Source organism: Harpia harpyja, chromosome 13, assembly GCF_026419915.1.
Source record: "Harpia harpyja isolate bHarHar1 chromosome 13, bHarHar1 primary haplotype, whole genome shotgun sequence".
Classification (NCBI taxonomy): Eukaryota; Metazoa; Chordata; class Aves; order Accipitriformes; family Accipitridae; genus Harpia; species Harpia harpyja.
The window spans coordinates 18,550,793-18,568,807 of record NC_068952.1 but is presented as its reverse complement, the minus strand read 5'-3'; the positions used below and the strand labels follow the sequence as shown (position 1 = coordinate 18,568,807).

Below are 18,015 nucleotides of genomic sequence, written 5' to 3'. Positions count from 1 at the left end.
ATGGACCCATTTCACCTCCACCACTGTTCCTAGGGAAATGTTCTTGGAGAGTTTCAGCCTCCCAGAGACCCAAAAGAGCAACTACGCTTAACTAGGTGCCTATGAAAGACACATGTAGCTGATGCAGAGAGACAGGAATAGCGAAGAAATTCTGACTGATACTGAATTTGACAGCTATTAATTAAGTCAACACACCTATTTTGTAACAACCCTCCAGGATAGTCTTTGGGGTTTTGTTCTTCCAAAAGAACTGTTGCCACCTTTTTTCTCCTCTTTTTTTAAAGCTACCTTTTGTCCTTCTATATTTATATAGCCCTTTAAGAAATCAGAAAATATTTTCCTTCCTTGCTAGTCTTTAAACTACTCTCCCAACTGTCAAATGATGAATGGGGAAAGTGGCACAGATTTATCCCCACTGCTGATATTCTTGAAGTAAACACAGGGGGTTGTTTTTCCCACCACAACTACAATTTTCTTGTACATATTCACACACATGTCATTTAATAAAAGGCAGCTGGCACTGAGGAACACTGCCAAATTAACAGACTTCTAGTTGTCCCCAGAACAGGTATAATACCTTGTTTGTGCCATAGTAGTTCATAGAGGGGACAGCTGACACTGAGGTGCCATTGTGCTAACTGCTGTACAGACAGACAGTGGTCCTGTCTTCATTACAACAGCTAAGGCTCCAATTCTAACTCAAGAGGTACTGACCTTAGTCTGTGGCTCATTCCCACATAAAAGCCTTTCATTTGGACAGGGTTTTCAGTGAGGTTTAACAGCTCTGCATGGGAAACCTATTAGCTCCAGTTTTTGTACTATGTAAATGTCAATACATGGCATGGTGCTGCTTCCAAAAAAGAGGCAAGGACATCTAGCACATGCAAGTCAGAGAGCTACTGCACAATGTCACTGGCTTGAGATGCTTAAGACAGGAGTTGGATTTGAGTCAATGAGTGACATTTTGAAGGTCTTTGTGTCTACCGGTCCTGGGCTTCCAAAATATTCACTCCTACCTGTACAAGAGCAATTTTTCTAGCCCCTAGTCTCATATAGATAACTCTCCTCTGCAAAGTCCTCCCCAGTCCCACAGGCAGCCCAAGACTAATCCCCTGTGAGTTGCCTCAAACACTTCTCTATAGGCCTTGTTTAGAGCACCTGCAAGAGAAAAGAAATCTCTTTCAAACAAGATATAGAGTCTGTGGATTTGGTCCCATAGTATATCCCAAAGAAATTAAAGTGGTAGGACAATATGAAAGGCTTCATGGAAAAAAGAGGCTCCCATGGTCTTGCTAATCATCCTCCTGATGCTAGCCATGGAAAAGTAAGCACCCGCTCCTTAACCAACTGCAATTTTTACGAGCAACATCAAATGCTTTTCAGAATCGAGGCAATTAGAGACACCTATTGAGCCACTCTTCTTGACACCCACCTTTTCTTTTGGAAGAAGAACATACCAGTAGCACACCTCTCTTAACATTCAGACTTGGTTTCTCCCATTATTTCCACTGGTGTCATTATACCTTTGTTCTAGACAATACCCTCAGAAATAACAATATTTTCACAGTATACATCACAGGCTAACCACAAAAAAAAGCCTTAAAATCCAGCAATTGTGCATTTTGTGCATGAATTAATAGATAAGACTCAGAAGTCACATTGCTTCTGATGTCCCATGACCTGCACTGTCTTTCAGAAGTCCTCTCATCTCTGAGCAAATACGCTCCTACTCAGTCTTCCTTCACATCTTTCAGAGACATCATCATTTTGCTCCCATTTGTCATTTAGCAAGGTCTTCTATTTTAGTATTGCTACATTCTCTTTTTATTAGTAAATCCTTCCACAAATTATATCCTGGTTGTGGGAACTGAAGTCTCCCAAGCTCCTATACATGAGACCCTAGCTCCCATGTTCCCTAACAGAGAACCATCGTCCATAGCTGACTAACCATTAATCTTGCAGAGTTGAAATTTTACACATGAAACTCCTTGCCTTAATATACCACACAGGCAAAGACTAATGGAAGATCAAAAAAAGGACTGTCTATCTGTACGGATAACAAGAATTTCCGGAAACCATAAAGATAAGGGAATCAAAGACTAATGCTCTGACTAGTTGGAGATAAATGCTCCCTCCCTTGACTCTTCCCAGGCTTTAACAGTAACACCTTCCTCTCTTCGAAAGCATTCCACTAAACACAGCAGTACTGTGTTCAGGCCTCCAGCCTCCCTTGCACTGTCCCTGTCTTGTGTTAGCCACAGAGTTACTTTTGTCTGAGGCAGCACAGCCTTGTTTTCCTCACAAACTCAGGACTGTGACACTGCTAAAGCAGAAATCTTGATCTCCATGTCAAAGATACCATTAGAGCATGGCTTCATTCACAGCATACAAATCACAGAACTGTTTAGATTGGAAGACACCTCTTGGTATCATCTAGTCCAAGCCCCTGCTCAAGCTGGGTGAACTAGAACTGGTTGCCCAGGACTGTGCCCAGTACACTTTGTACTTTAACATGCAAAATTAAAGAGAAGAAAATCAATTCACATAGATGTGTGAATGTTTACAAGCCATGGTATAAAACAAGCCAGAAAAAGGACCGGTGCCCATTCACCATCCAGTCTTTCTTCAGGAAATGCATCGGATCTGAAGTTCAAAGACAGCAGCCTCCTGTTGATGAGGATCTCAGTCTTACACCTGGGTCCTTCAGCTCCAGCACCAGACATGCCTTCTGGCAGGCTAAGGACTCCTACCATGCCAGATGGAAACATGGACAAACTTCCCCATGCATTTGATTTTTGCATCAATCTCCAGTAAGAAAAGATGGGTTTGTGTAGAATAACCAGATGGTATTTAAGGAGAACTGAGTGTAAAGCTTATACCTTTGAGGGAGATTTAACATGAAAGACAAACTAGCAGATATAAGAAAAAGCTAGAGATGGAGAAAAATCTTTGTCATTCTCATCACACTGCTGCTTGTCAACTGAGTAATGATAACTAGCTCAGCCAGAATTGCCCAGCTCCTAAACAGTCCTGCCACCCTTAAAGTCCTGAAATACAGCAGACAATAAAAAAACCCCACCCTGTTAAAGTGGAGTTCCTCTTGGTTTTGCTTACAGAAAAGAAATTAACCTGCCATCATATGATCAAAAGTAATTACATTAAGAATCATCTGGGAGCTCACAAAAGAGAAGGGAATCTCACTTCCAAGGCAGAACAAATCTCTTCCAACAGGCTTCACTTAACAGCTGTGTTGTTCTAAAAAACTTAAAACACCAACGGTGTGGCTTGGTGCAGTGGAGGGTGTGTGCGTGAGGAGCAGGTAAAGCAGAGATACAACTGACTACAGGCAACCCCTCATTCCCTGCTTGAATCGAGAATGCACGCAGGCTGGAGGGCATCACTCCCAATCTCCCTCTGGGAGGGAGGGAGGGAGCTTACCTCCAGGGAGGTGGCTTCCCCAGCAGCTGCCTGTGCTGCTGCATATAAGGCAGTTTGCAACACAGGCTCATTCACGTGAGCCCTGGTACTCCAGGGAATCTGTGGAACCAAGTCAAGCCCCTTCCAAGTGCCCTGGAAAGAGACTTTGCTGACTTGGTCTCACTCACTGGTTCCTGGCACAAAAGCAGAAAGGGATGATGACCTCACCAGTGACTACTGATATCTCTGCTATGGGGAACCAACTTCCATTTCTTCCAACTTCAGACTGGGGAAATGAAACTAGTGTTCACTTACCTTCTCCCTGCCACACTTCCTGCAAAGCAGCTGCTAGAGACATCAGCATCCTACAGCACAGGGCTCTGCTACCAGCTCTTCTCCGTCACAACTGCTTGACTTTAGTAAAAACATTTTACCAAGTTTCCCCAGTGTTATTTTTCCAGGTCAACAGTTGACATGGGACACTGCCTGATCTTGAATGAGGGAGGCACCATCCTCCCAATTAAAAGAAACTCCGAATTAGAGAGAGTGGGGAAACAAGGGAGATTATGAGACACTGACAGGTAGTTTTGAGCCATGGAACAATGTGAGGAAGAAGGAAGGAATGAGTCAAACAGGCCTTCGAATTACATCTAACTCCTCTCCCAAGTTCTCCTTTAAATTTTATTTTAGAGATATTCAGCATTACAGGGACAATTTATACTAGTAAAACAGGCTGTAATGCTTGCTCGCTCCTCAAGAAAAGCAGCAGAGTTAGAGATTAAGTTCAGTTCAGCCTTCAAACATCCACAAGTGAGATACGACTGCCCAGACTAGATCTGGGTTTTACAGCTGGGTTCTTCAACAGCTAAACTTCCAGCCAGAACAGTCCAAACTAGGAAAAAGCTTTCTAAAGTCTTCTTTTCTGTTGCTATTATTTTCCTTTTTAATTTTCGTAACAGCTCTGCCTTCAACCTCCTTTCCCCATTTCCTTGCAAATGGCTACAGTTCAAACCCAGGGTTCATAACTGTTGAACATTGTCCTGCTTGACAGAGCAGCTGCCTGGCTGAGTCAGTGAAAGCAGTGATGGGCCAGTGGGACACAGCACTCCGAGGCCCTTGTTTTCCAGGCCTGCCCCATGCCAAAGACAGCAGAATTCCTATTTTTGTAGGAATGCTGCACATTTAGTCAGACACGTCATCTTCTGCATGGTCCTAGAGTCTACCTAACCGTCAGCGGTTTCACAGATTTAAGGGAAGCAGAGAGTCACTCTAGGTAGCCAAGTCTGCATTGTTTTAACAATACAGATGCCATTTTTGTTGAATGCTTACCTTACACAGACACAGGCAAATATGGTGACTGGCAACTCTCAGGGTGCAAGTGGTGGGAGTCATTAACCACAGAACATGGAAACTGAGCTTCTGTTATGTTCTGAGGAACAATGACTGAACTTGATTTCCAGAAGCATGGGCTTAAGTTGGGTTACCTAGATCTTGAGAGGAAAGCACTAGGCTTACACAGAACAGTGAGATTAGTGGTGGGTGGGTATGAGAAGGCACATGTGTGGTCCTCTTACTGTTTTAAATCCTCTCTCTCATCCTTCCGTAATTCCACTAACAAATTAATACACATGTTTTGAACATACTGTTTGCATGACAAGATTATGTTTATCTACTGCCTACAGCTCCTGGAAAGAAGTTACAACTGTGGCCAAACCTGACTAGAACTACAGAGATGACAGGGCACTGCCCTAGGCTTGGGGATCCTCATTTTGCAAGTGGAGTGAATCAGAGGACTCTGTGCAGACACAAGTGCAGTGGGGCTGGCTTCAGCACTGGGAAGGGGCACAAAGAGACTGGTCAAAACAAGTGACCAGTTCAGGCCAAACCCACAGAGCACAGCTGGACTCTCTGCACTCTCTCATCTGCACCACATCAGTTCTCTTGCACCAGTCAGAGCCTGCATCAAACCTCCTTTTCTAAATCTCCCCCTGTTCTTCCCAGGGCTACGCTGAGATGATTTTGCAGGGGAAGACTAAAGATAAAAACACCGGGGGGGGGGGGGGGTGCAGATAAAAAAAAACTATCAAGTCCCAATGCCTTGCCACTGCTTCAGAGAAGTATGGTATACAGCACCAATGAGCCTATGGCACATGAACACGTGGACTCCATAGTCACCAGAAACATCCGATGTTCTCCGATCACAGGGAAGTGAATGCAGCTGATGTCTGCAGTTGAGACTCCTATCCACCATGGGTCTGTTCTCAAAAGCTCCAGGCAAATACTGTTAGAAGAGCAGAACCAAGACCATACTTCTAAATTCCACTCAAGATAAACCTGCAAAAGGCAGTACTTGCAAAAAGACTAGAACAGACTCAGTTCTACCCAGCAGAGACCAATGATATAGGCACCCACACATATGCACATGCTCCTCCCACCAGCCATCAAACTTGCGTGACAACAGAAGACACAAAAGGAATGCTATCTACTAAAAATGCTTGAAAAAGCCTCCTAGGCAGAAAACACCCAGACTCTGGCCCTTAGCACCCCAAATACTCCAAATGTGAGAGAACTCCATTCACTTTATTTATCCTCAAAGCCACTATGAGAACCAGAATCTCTCTGTATAAACATAGCTTCAGTCATGTTTGGGGCCATGATTTCACAGGTCATGATGTTAGAACTTACAGATAGAACAAGGCCATGACAGCCCTCACTCCACAGGTGGATGGGGTCTGGTAACAAAGGTGTTACTGCTAAAGTAGGGCCTTTAATCCTCCAATTTCCTCCTTGCCTTCCCAGACCACAATGTGTTACAAAATAAGACTGCTTCTGCAGTACAGGAGCCAGGGGAATGCTGCAGCTCCATGCTGTGATATGTATCATCCTTTCTGGTAGCAAGAATTTTTACAAAATTCTCAAACTATCCCTATGTTGTCATCTTAATAGGCTGGTTAAGGTTTATAGCTCTTACTGTGGCAACAGAAACCATACACTCCTCCAGCTCTACTCCTACCTGCAAGTGAAGCTTCCAGAAGTGCCATTTCCCATTAAGTCTCCAGCAAATCTCCTACTCTCCTCCCACCGCTCAGTTCCTGCTCAGTACAAATACCCAGTGCAGCCTGGCCTCAGCTGGCAGTCACCTGCATGTGATGGACTCGCACAGTAAATTTCTCACCAGTTCTGTTACTCTACCTATGGCTTTGCTGATGTGATAGAGTGTTATGGTTAATTCATGTCCAAGTTTCAAGGATTCTCTTGGAAGACTAGCATTCACCTGTTAACTTTCTCATCCTATGCAGGGAGACAGCATTTTACATATATAGTTCAGAAGGGAATTAGCTAAGAAAACAATGGTAGTGTCAAGAAGCACGCATCAGAGAGAAGCAGCAACCTACAAAATGGTTGTGCTGCAAAGAGATCCCTGACAGCACACAGCATGGAGCCCTGGCATTCCCCTAGCTCACACCCTAGAGGAGCAGTGTTATTCAGCAGTGTTGACACCACAAAGCACAGCAGTCCAGAAAGACCAGAAGGAGCCTGAAGGATTAAAGACCATCATTACAGGGCCTCATCCACCCTGCATTAAGATACAGTGACTTAGTTCCATCTATAATTTACAGCCCATTTGCTGCTGAACCTCAGCTCCAAACACAGATTAAGAGCAGCCCTATTTATCACAGGCTGACACCCCTCTCAGACATAAGGGGAAGACAGTACAAGGGACACCTAGAACTGGAGAGGCACCTATAGCATAGCTAATCTTATCTGTTATGCATGTACTGAGAGAGGGGAGGATGGGAGATGGCTGCTCACACCACTGCCAACCACTCCTGCTTTGGCCACAGGGATTTAAATACACTCCTCCTGACTCACACCCCATGCCCACTGGCCTAGCGCAGTTATTACATTGCTGTGATGAGTAAAGGTCCCTTTGCACACACCAGCTTCTCTGACAGTTTACAGCAACTCCCCAGCATTGCATGGGTCCCCTCCACCAGGGAAGCACAGCTGACAGCAGCTGGCATAAACAACACATCTGGTAACAGGTTTTCCATTCCCTCCTCAAAAGATCCAGTGAGGGCAACTGCCATTGCCCTGAGATACTTCATTAGCTGAAGGGGAAGCTGCCTGCATTGGGAGACCTCACTCGACACTCACCTCTGCTCAGCCATGAAGAACTACATCAGCCAGGTTTGCAAACACAAGGAACAATGCCTTACAGTCAGGCTGGAAAATGCATGTGGAGCACATGAGATTTCAGGCTTCTCCTATAAAAATCCCACATTAACCCTTTTGAGTGCAAGCGGACGCAAGCTGTTTAATCTCTAAAGATTTACACCAAACGTCTTGTGTTTTATCATGGAGCAAGCCAGTAATACAGGACAATCCTTCAAGACCAGGTCTTTGATCTATATGGTTAGGCATCTTTAAAGTAAGAATTAGGACCATGTAAAAACTTGCAATGGCTCTCACTGCTTCAGATCCTTTCCTGGTAGGCATTGTGTGATTCCAGGTGGTTCCTAGTTGGGAGAATCTGGCCAAAGGGGTGGTGTCTTCACCCCACACATGGAGGGATGGGCTAGAGATGAGTGGCAAAAGACAGAATTTGAATGCTTACTCTCTCCTCCAACATATGAGGCAGAAAGCACAAAATTAAATTAGTAAGAGGCAAGTTCTATACAAACAACAGGTGATCCTTCAGCAACATGTAGTCAAGGTATGAAACTTTTTGCCACAGGTTGTTCTGGATGCAAAGACCCTACATAGATTTGGTGGGGGGAAGTGAACAGGTTTAGGTAAAAAGTCAACTGGGCTACTAATGCACAGACAGCAGTTCCATCTCAAAAAGTCCCCGAGACCAAAATACGTGCTGTTCTTACAGTCTCCTCTAGGTCCCCACCTCTGGCACTTGCAGGAGATAGGATACTGGGGTGGGGGCAAAGAGACTGTAGGTCTAACACAGGATGGGTGCTCTTAAGCCTCATTCATGGAAGCAGGCCACACAGCATATACATTCACTTGCAATGTCACAACACAAGGGGATGCACAGAACAAAACCTGACACGTGTTCTTGCAGATCCAACTCACCTCACTCACCATAGATAGCTACTGAGACAGTGTCCAGCACCACAAACTAAATTGGCACCCCCACATACCATTTCAGGAGCAAGACGGGGGAAAAGTTGCATTGCACTGCAGTCCTCTGCAAAATACCACTGAGGGGTTTCCCAAGAATGACTTGTTCTGTCCAAGCCAGAATAAAGGGTTTTCTATGAACAAAAACATATACATAGAAGCTGCTGATTTTTTAAGCCTCTAAATTATTTCACTTCATATGCTCCACACCAAATACTGCTGTTCTCTCCTGTTAATTAGCCTTTGACCAAAGAACTTTTATTTCTTCAGAATAACCAATTCCTAGGAATAAAGAAAAAATAAAAGAAAAGAAACCCACATACAAAAACAGTCTGGCTGCAGACAATTGTCTGGAACAACCACTTGGCTTTGTGTGTAATAACCAGGTGACAGGATATGGAAGGATTATTTTATATTTTCCCAGTTTACATCCAGACACACTCAGCAAACTGGAGGATCTAGCTGCCTGTCTGGCAGCTTTCCTCAAGATGGAAAATTCCCTGTTCAACCAAAGGAAATTTTCATCTCATCTTCTGCCCATATAGACCTTGGCAGATTATGGCCTCTGATGCCAAAAAGTAAGGACATCAGTTAAATAAAAAAGAGGCTGCATCATGGAAACAATGTGATCCCATTAGGAAGGAGTAAGATGAGACAGATTTCTGAACAAAACGAGTGTGAGGGGATAGGATCTTTATGCCATCAGCAGCTTGAATTCTGTGATCTCCTTGAAATCAGCAGCTCAAAACCTGGTTTGTAGCCCAGTCAAATCAATCAGCCACTCAAGGCCAATCAATAGTTTGTTCCCTAGAAATGTCAGAAAACAAAGTCCACCTACTCTCATTGTGGACATTAATGAATATTGAGGTATTTGGGAATACTTTATCCAGGTACCTCCTGTCCTTTCATAAATCTCAATTCAGATAAGGACCATCTACCTTGCAGTCAGGCAACAAACCTCAAGTTAACCCATCCCTGAAATGAGACATGACTAATAAAAACCCTCCTCAGGATACCTAGGCTCAGGTGCTGGTTTCCTCTTTTCCTCAGAAGCTGTTTCTAGCCCTGAACTCTTACATATTCTCATATGGTCTGACGCTGGAGCAAGGGCTGGGAGGTAATCCCAGGCAAAGCTGTAAAGGGCTTCTCAGGTGTGTTTGCTGGGTATAACAACCAACCAACCCAGTCATGCCAGTCCCACAAGATGGCAGCTCATCTGAGGAAGGCAATCCACAGCCTCACAGTTTACCATGCCTGAGTGACACTTCCCCAGGCTTCAACACATCTCCTCGTTGACAACAGTCATTTAGAAGGTACATGCCAGTGGGGCACAGGCATTGACCTCCACTACCAGCATCACAGCTCAAGCCTTGGCAATCTGAAGGGGCTCTGCAGCAGGACTTCATATCTACAGTGAGCCTGGATGGTGGGCTGGCTGGCTAAGAGTGCTGGGGGAGGAAAGGGCTGGAAACAGAGACTGGTCCGCACCAGCTGCTTGCAAAGCTGACAGTCACTCACAGAACCTTCTTTGGGCTTTTAGCTCCTGCCACCCCCAGATGACATTCTGCCATGCTAACCCAGAACAACTAGGAAGACCCAAGATTTGGATTATTGCACATGCAGGTACGTGGCAGCTTTGATGCAAATCTTCCAAGCAAGATACTTTCTTACATCCAGGTCCACCAGGAAGTTTTCGTAAGTGTCCGCAGTATTTCACCCTCCATGAAGCCATCAAGGCTGGACTAGAGAGGCAACCAGGTGAGCTCTTCACATGATGTACCCACACAAGGGTACTTTCTTGTAGCATTCCCATTCTGCTAGGGCTGTCTCAAAGACAGAACAGCAGAAGTTCACCTGGCCAAGCACTTGGTGTGCTGCAGTGATTACAGAGGAGGAAGAGAGACTACTCACCATGTAAGATCCGCTCCCTCTGCCTCAGCCAACTCCCAAGATGCCCCAGCCTCAAAATGCCTGTCCTACAACTGAACAATTCAATATGATGTATATACTGAGGTACACAGGGAGGTCAGGTCAATATCCAAACAGACCAGCCCATGTAAGGGAGGAAGAGAGGGGAGAAATGCCCCGAGGCACCCTGGGCTGTCCACCCCCAATGAGTTAACAAGCTGGTCCAGAAGAAACCTTCCTTGAACTGTGCTTCACCTGTGTGCCATGTCCCCACAGCTTGGGCAGGCCTGTGCCCAGATTGGCACAGAGACAGCCTTGCATAGGTCACATTGGGCCATATGTCCCTTATATCAACTTTTAGGCCTGGGTCACAGCAGAATTCATACTGCACAGGGAATGCTTTCTGTGCAGATAAAGGTCACAACTAATTGGCTTTTCTCTAAATCCTTGCCTGGGTGTTCATGCTGAGCAGTTGTGGGTGTACTGGTGCCTATTCAAAAACAGCTTAGCTGGCTGACTCTGCTGGTCAACAGTGGCGAGAGGACAAACAGGCTCTGCCCACAGCCATGTAGCAGAAAACAGCCCTGAGTGCACACATACCTGTGATGTTGGTTGCTAGGAAGAGTTGGGTCACCCGGCAACCTGAATCCCACTGAACAGGAGAACAGGGGCTACAGATAAATGCATGGGGGTAGGAGGAGCTGGTGCTGCCTACACCACGGGTGGGAGTGTATTTCCCACTGAAAAGGGAATACAGCCCTTGGTTCCCATACTGAGGAATCCCAACAACACTTCTGTGACCCCAGGCATGCTCCAGGAACAGCCAGAGAAGCCGGCTAGACTTGCATGCTACAGCAGAGTGGTACCTTGCCCACCCCCCACCCCACAGAGGTGTCTTAGTGGATGCAAGCCTTGCTTTTTACTTTAAAAAAAGGTGAACCCACTGTTTTGCAAAAGCCGTAATTAAAATAAATGATGACCTGGGTCTGCTTTCTATTTTCACTTCAAATATAAGCTATTCCCCTGCTCGGGAAAACTTTCAGCATCCCAAACAGTGCAACATAAATTCAGGAGCTATAAGATGGTACATGACAGCAGGAAATGAAGTAGAACTGCACTGTCCAGCAAAGCAAAATGGATTAATCTGTTTTCACTGAAATACAAAAGTTAAATACATAGTATTACATTTTCAGAATTCAATTTTTCATTCCAATAAAAATCAAGAACTGAGAAACATAAGGAAAAGTAACAAGACTTCTTCATGACACTGGGGCATGGATTTATTTTTTTTTTTAATCTAGCCCAGATTTTCATCAGTCAAAGACAACCAGCTGAGAGGATGTTTCACTGAACTACCCCAATGTCAATGAACTTCCCATTATGCTGTATTTGCAATATCTGCAATTTGTCTGAAGTGCCACTCTCTGGAATTAAGTCATTACAGGAGATTATCAGTGCTGGATGCCCACACAGGAAAGATGACAACCCTTGAAGATTCAGACCTTAGAAAGCATACCAAGTAGAAAGAATTCCAAACCTATTATTTTACAATGCCTCAGGCAGAAGTCTCTAAACCTTAAGGTTTCCAGGTGGATGGAATTGCCTGTTCTATTCTTTGCCTTGGCTAAGTATCTATCACAGCATTTCTAACCCACCAACATAATTTTAGTCCAAATTATCACAAGCCTAACTTTAGGCATATTCATAGATACTCCAATAGCCAAAATTGTACTTACACACTTACATTCATGCAAGTGCTTGTGCCTCTCCTGAGTGAGATTAAGGCAAACCAGAAGGATCTAATGTTACCAGCTCTAAATAGGAGGAAAAGCAAAGCTTAGGTGTAAAACAGAGTCCTCCAGCCCTAAAGCAATGAACCTGTTTGGTGGTAAGTGCTGAAAAACCCATGAAGGAGAGAGAAAACCTTCATACACCACAGGAGAAAGACAAAGCTAGATTTTCACTGTGCCAAGCTATCTTCAGCCAGCCTGAAGACCAGTGGCTGGCTGAACACATGACAAGCAGTCGTCCCAAAGAAAGGAAATTAATCTGTCCTCATTCACACAAAGCATGACCCTTTACACAGATCTTTGAAAGCACACACACTGTGCATCAATAATAATGATGCTACTTCACTCTTTTTTGGTCTGAGGAGGAAAAATTAAACACCACATTCCTGGCTCTGCAGAACAACCAGCTACCACTGGGACAGTGACTCAGAAGTCACTGCCTGCAAGCCTGAGGTTCACTTTGCACGACCAACTGAACCCCCTTCATATAGGAAGGATCAGGATGATTCCCAGTCACTCAGCAGGGCTGGCCAGCCAGACCAGAGTCTCATAGCTGATTCTGGATGCAGATACCATAAGAAAATAACTGACATAACTTGCTGGTCCCCAGCACTGTGTATGCACATGTACAAGCTGCAAGGGTACATGAAGAGAGCTGACATGGTGGCTTTGTTAGTGCCTAGTCCACAGTTCCCTTGTAAGCAACTGTAAGGCCAAAATTACGTAGCAGAGAAATGCAGTTCTCTGCCACCAGAACAGACTCACATATGACTTCATTTCATTGATTGACATTAAGGAAATGACAAACATTTCTTAATTACCTCTGCCCAGGACAAAAAGGAATATGCCAAGTACACAGGTAATTTAACAACTTTTGTGGATCAGTTGTACCGCCTACAAAGTTGTCTGTGTCAACAGCAGAGTTGGAATGGAATTGCCACCCTTAAAGGGCCCAGTTCTCTTCAGCTACATGTTTCAGCCAGTTAATTTTTTAACACACCACAATCCAACTGTTTCATTCTGATAACACCTAGGGCCACTAATTAAGGGCTTCGTTTGACTGGCAATGCACAGACTTGTTCCAACCAGATGCTCCCTGCCCCAAGGAGCTTGCTTGCAAGCAAAGCTTAGAAAACCAACACCTATACTTTAGCCACTACACAAATATGCAAGGGCACAAGAGTTGAAGAGGGATTTGGAAGAAATGCGTTTGTGTGAGGAAACCCCTACCCCAAGTTGCAGAGATGAACAAGACATTTCATTTGTAGAAAGCTGAGTCGGTTGGAGAGTACTTCTAAGGGCTCAGTATCAGTACTCTATCACATAAACCCACATGCAACCCCAGGATATGCATTTTAAAAGCTCCTTGAACAATTTGACTTAATAGTTCAGGAAGGGCTTCTCAGGACTACCAGTCCAAAACTATGAAAGAAAACAATAAAAAAACCATACTAGACTGTAATATCGGACAACCAACAAAAAATTCAGGTCTTGAGTTACAGGCCTTTCTCACTTTCCTTATTTGAAGCATTTCACTACAGTATAGGACAACCCCCTGTTCTCACTCTTCTCTCCTGTCCCACAAAGTCTGCTCTGGAACAGACCCAGTTGCCAGCTGTTATTAAAGATGAGCCCTAACCTGTAAAGTCAGATCTGCTTTTGGCTCTCAATTTCTAGCAGCCAGCCAAAAACAAGGTTTCTGAATCTGGCCTAATCTCTAGCAAATAACACCAGACCATTGAAGCAAGAGGTGGAACAACAGGCTGAGGCACAAGGCTCCAACTCAAAATCCTTTCTTGGATTTAGCCGCAGCAGCTGAAGGACTCTAAGCCAATGGGCTGGACTATGAACCGCAACAGCTTGGGAGCAGACATGCTGCCACTTAGCCACCCCTGCTACAGGGGCATGAGTGTCCAGTGAGGAGACAGCAAGGTCAACAGGACCAGTCTTCCAAGGCTAAGGGTTCAAATTTGAACCCTAACTACCATGCTTCACAGCCCAGCTACCTGTACCAGAAACTGCTGGCAGCACACACTAACCCAACAGCAGGTGAAACATCAGTCAATCCCTCCCTTCCCATTATGGTGACTTCTGGTGAAAGGACAATAAAGGGACACTAGCTTCCTCAGCAACAATAGCACGAACCAGCAGACCTCTTGAGTCAAAGCCCTCTGAGCAGCCTTAGTTGTCAACTGCCTAAAGACCAACTTTAGTCAGGAAAAAAAGAAAAGTCCATTACATCAACACCCAAAGCTTGCATATTTCCTGGTTTCACTTAAAGGAGGCAGTGGCAGCCTCTCAGCTTCTCCAAGTGGGGGAAGGCTAGGAAGACCTATCACACCCACACTAAACCAATTCACGGCACATGGTACCAAAATTAGATCTTTACAGTGGGCAGAAATTGAAGATTCCCAAAGCTTGGATGCCAATCCAAGGTTGGTCAAATCTCCCAAGCTTACAGGAATGAGTTGACCATTTACCCAAGGACAGTCTCCTGGGACTTTGCCTAATGGCAGTACTGTTGCAAGCTAGAAACACAACAGCAGCTTGCTTTCCCTTGTTCCAACAAAGGTCATAAAGTGCAAAAGCAAGTGGGTAATGAAGGAGAAGACCAGCTAAGCACACTGTTTTTAAAGCTCAGAAAGCTCTTGGTTTGGGTGGTAGATGCAGATCAGTTCTCATTCTATCTGAATTAGTTGCGCATTCTCCCTTACACTACTACAGACCTGATTTTATGCTCACACCTAACTAACTTTTCACTAGGTTTCAATGACAGCAGACTGGACCTTTTACATAATGCATGTACCATACCTGCCAGAATACATACAGACCTTCACAGACACAGACCAACATGAGGAAGTTGAGGTCTGTGCCTCGCAGCCCCACATCATCCAAGGGCAGTAAAGGGAGATGGTACAGGACACTTGGCCTCATCACAGGGTCAATGCACCATGGTAAGCTCCCACACCGCTTGCCACTTGTGCCACCTATCCCATGTCCACACCTGCAAGGAGATCTGGCCCAACACCTAAGACAGCACTGCACACTCTATTAAGCAATTATTATGCCGGTAAGAGGCTCAACCAAGACCAGGCAGCTGCACATAGTCCCCAAAGGCCTACAAAACATATATAAACCCAGAGTTTGAAAGTCTGGCTTTCTGCCCATACACATGTATATCAGTCATGGTACCACTCCCCACAGCAGGCTGCAACGATACCTCTGGTTGTCTATGCATTAGCCTTGCAAGAAACAGTGCAAGCTTAAGTCTCTCTTCTCTATTGAGCCTGCAAAAATGCAGACCACCTGTTTGCAGCACAAAACCTTGGCACTAATATGAACAAAATGGCTGCAGACACCCACTCCTGCAGTTTTTCCTGCGTGCCTCCAAGCATCCCAAAGGCTGTATATACCCCTGAGAGCTCCTTCCAAAGATTCTCAGTTTCACAACCTGAGGCTCCAAGAGACAAACAATAAAGCTAAAGGGGGTGATCACAGCCACAAGGCCCCAAAACAAACTGTTCAAAAGAAATCCCCCACTGCCTCTGCAGAGATATTCTGCACTGAAACAGTCCACTACAACCTAAAGCATTGCCCTTATTTTATTTCCAAAAATAAAATCTAATCCTTCCTCCCCCAAGAACCACAGAGTGTGCAATCCTCGCAGGAAGAAGTACATAGACACAGCAAACTTTGAGAAAACATCAGCACTGTTTCTAACAAAGTTGCCAACAGCCTGTCCAGAGTGCGCAGAAGTGCAGCCACACGGCAATACGCCTCTGTGTAACACATACGAAAGACGCCACTAGAGTCTGGTATACGGATCCCCAGACCCCAATTAAGGCAAGGAGGGCTGCTAGTTTTCCCAGATCCCTTATTTGATTTGGGGCCAGGCACTACACTTCCCGCAGTACTGATGCCAATCCAGAGTAACTCTGCTGATTTCAGGGGGTATCCCTTGGTTCACAACACTTTCACCAAATAAGGATCTGGTAATTTTTTGTAACTCACTCATCACCACTCCATTTTTATCCCATTGCACATGGCTTAAAAATTCCTCCTTTCATTTGGCAGGAAGAGCTTAGATATTCCTTATTCTGAATCCTCATTTTTTCTTTTGAGCAGTAAGAAAGGATGGAAACAGAGTCCATGGGTCAATGCAGTGAGCCAGACTGCAAAATTCAGCTCAGATTCCGGCCTTCAGGACCAGAAGAGAGAGAAATGCAAATAACGAGCTGAAAGGCATTTTAGGCAAATCATGTTTGTACAGTACCTAGCATAGTGGGGTTCTAGCCTGGCAAGGGCTGGGAGACTACAGACTGCACACCTACAAAGGTAACTAGACAGATGGGCAAATGCCTATGTAGTTAAATGTGAACGCCATTAAAAGTAAATACTGCTAGAGAATGGACATATACATCTGCCTTTATCTACCTTTCTGTATGACCTATTGAATTGTGCAGGTCAACTCTGAGAGCAAAGGAACAGGACTTTAGTAACAGTAATACAGCCTAGGCCAGTTCCTACTGAGCACACTGAGAGGAAACTGGCCCAGCATAATAAACACTGCAAGCTACTAGCTTCTCAAGGCCCCGTTATTAGTTACCTGAAGGGTGCAAAAAACAACCGAGACAAAACGGGCTGTTCTTACCTTTAGCTGGAAAGGTTGAATTTCGTTCAAACTCTGGTTCCTGAGCTTTTTGGTGAGGATCTTCAGCATGGTACAAATCCGGGGAGCCAAGAAAGGGTTAAGCATACACACGCGCACGCATCTACATCTGCCGAGCCGCTGCTTGGAGGAGCTTCGTAGGGCTAGCCTCCAGCACCCTCAGGTACGCTGCGGCGGCGGGGGGGAGGGGACGGCTCCGGACAGCCCGCTTCCAGCTGTGCCCCTCTCTCCTCCGCCACCGCACTCCGTCCTGCGGACCTCCGCGGGGGAAGGAGGGGGAATCCCTTTCCAAGCCCTAAAGAAAAAAATAAATACCAAACTTCCTTTGCTTTCCGCCCTCTCCCCGGTTACGCTTCAGTAAAGGAAGGAGGTACCCACTAGCAGCTTGCTGCAAAGGACAAGAGACATTCGGCGCAGAGCGTCTGAGGGACGGCAGAGCTCCCTAGCCGAGGCCCCGGGCTCAGCTCAATGGCAGCGCTCCCGTCCGCCCCCATCAGCCCCAACGCCGGCGGCCGCAGGCGGACATCGCGCCCCACTCCCGTCGGGCGCGGGCGGCGGCGGCGCCGCCGCCCCGAACTCCCGCACCGCCGTAGCCACCCCGCGCCCCAGTCCGCGACGGGAAACTTGTAACAAACGGCGCGGCAGCCGCGGCGCCCATTGGCCGGACGGGGCGGGACGGGGTGGGGAGGGGCGGGGCCTCCGCTTAAAGGGGCCCCGCCGGCGTTACCGCTGGTCCCTGCGCCTCCGAGCAGGAGGGTGCCCGAGGGGCTGGGGCAGGCCCGCCGCGGTATCACCGGCGGCCCTTCCGGGCGGTGTCGCCTGGGTCCCCGGCCCGGGCGGGCTCAGCTCAGGATGTGCCAGAGTGATGACGGCTTGTGCTGTACAGCACCCTGGCTCGCACCAGGAGGGTGACAGGGTGCTACGACCTATTTGTCCCGTCGCTTGACTCCAAGCACAAATCCGTAGGGAGGATGCGTGTATCCCATCTCGAGTCCCTCGAGCCACCCAGGCAGCTTGGAAGGGGCCTGCAGCTGCACGGAAACTCGCCACCGCCTTTCCTCACAGCAAATGCAAGCACAGGGCCAGGGTGGCACT

General features: G+C 46.2%; 1 protein-coding gene across 5 annotated transcripts in view; it reads right to left on the bottom strand.

The window, feature by feature from the left end:
* The window catches only part of LOC128150014 (uncharacterized), a 58,456-nt gene extending 40,928 nt beyond the window's left edge, over window positions 1–17,528 (bottom strand). For 3 of the 5 annotated variants that reach the window (XM_052805762.1, XM_052805759.1, XM_052805763.1), the window contains exons 1-2: window positions 17,299–17,527; window positions 16,903–17,215 (exon numbers count right to left, since the gene is read on the bottom strand). In XM_052805762.1, the coding sequence (XP_052661722.1) occupies window positions 16,903–17,007 (105 nt within the window). In that variant the 5' untranslated portion in view covers window positions 17,008–17,215; window positions 17,299–17,527. Of the gene's footprint in view, window positions 1–16,902; window positions 17,216–17,298 lie in introns of all 5 variants that reach the window. The other 2 variants (XM_052805760.1, XM_052805761.1) reach the window with 2 other exon arrangements.
* Between the last annotated feature and the right edge of the window lie 487 nt (window positions 17,529–18,015).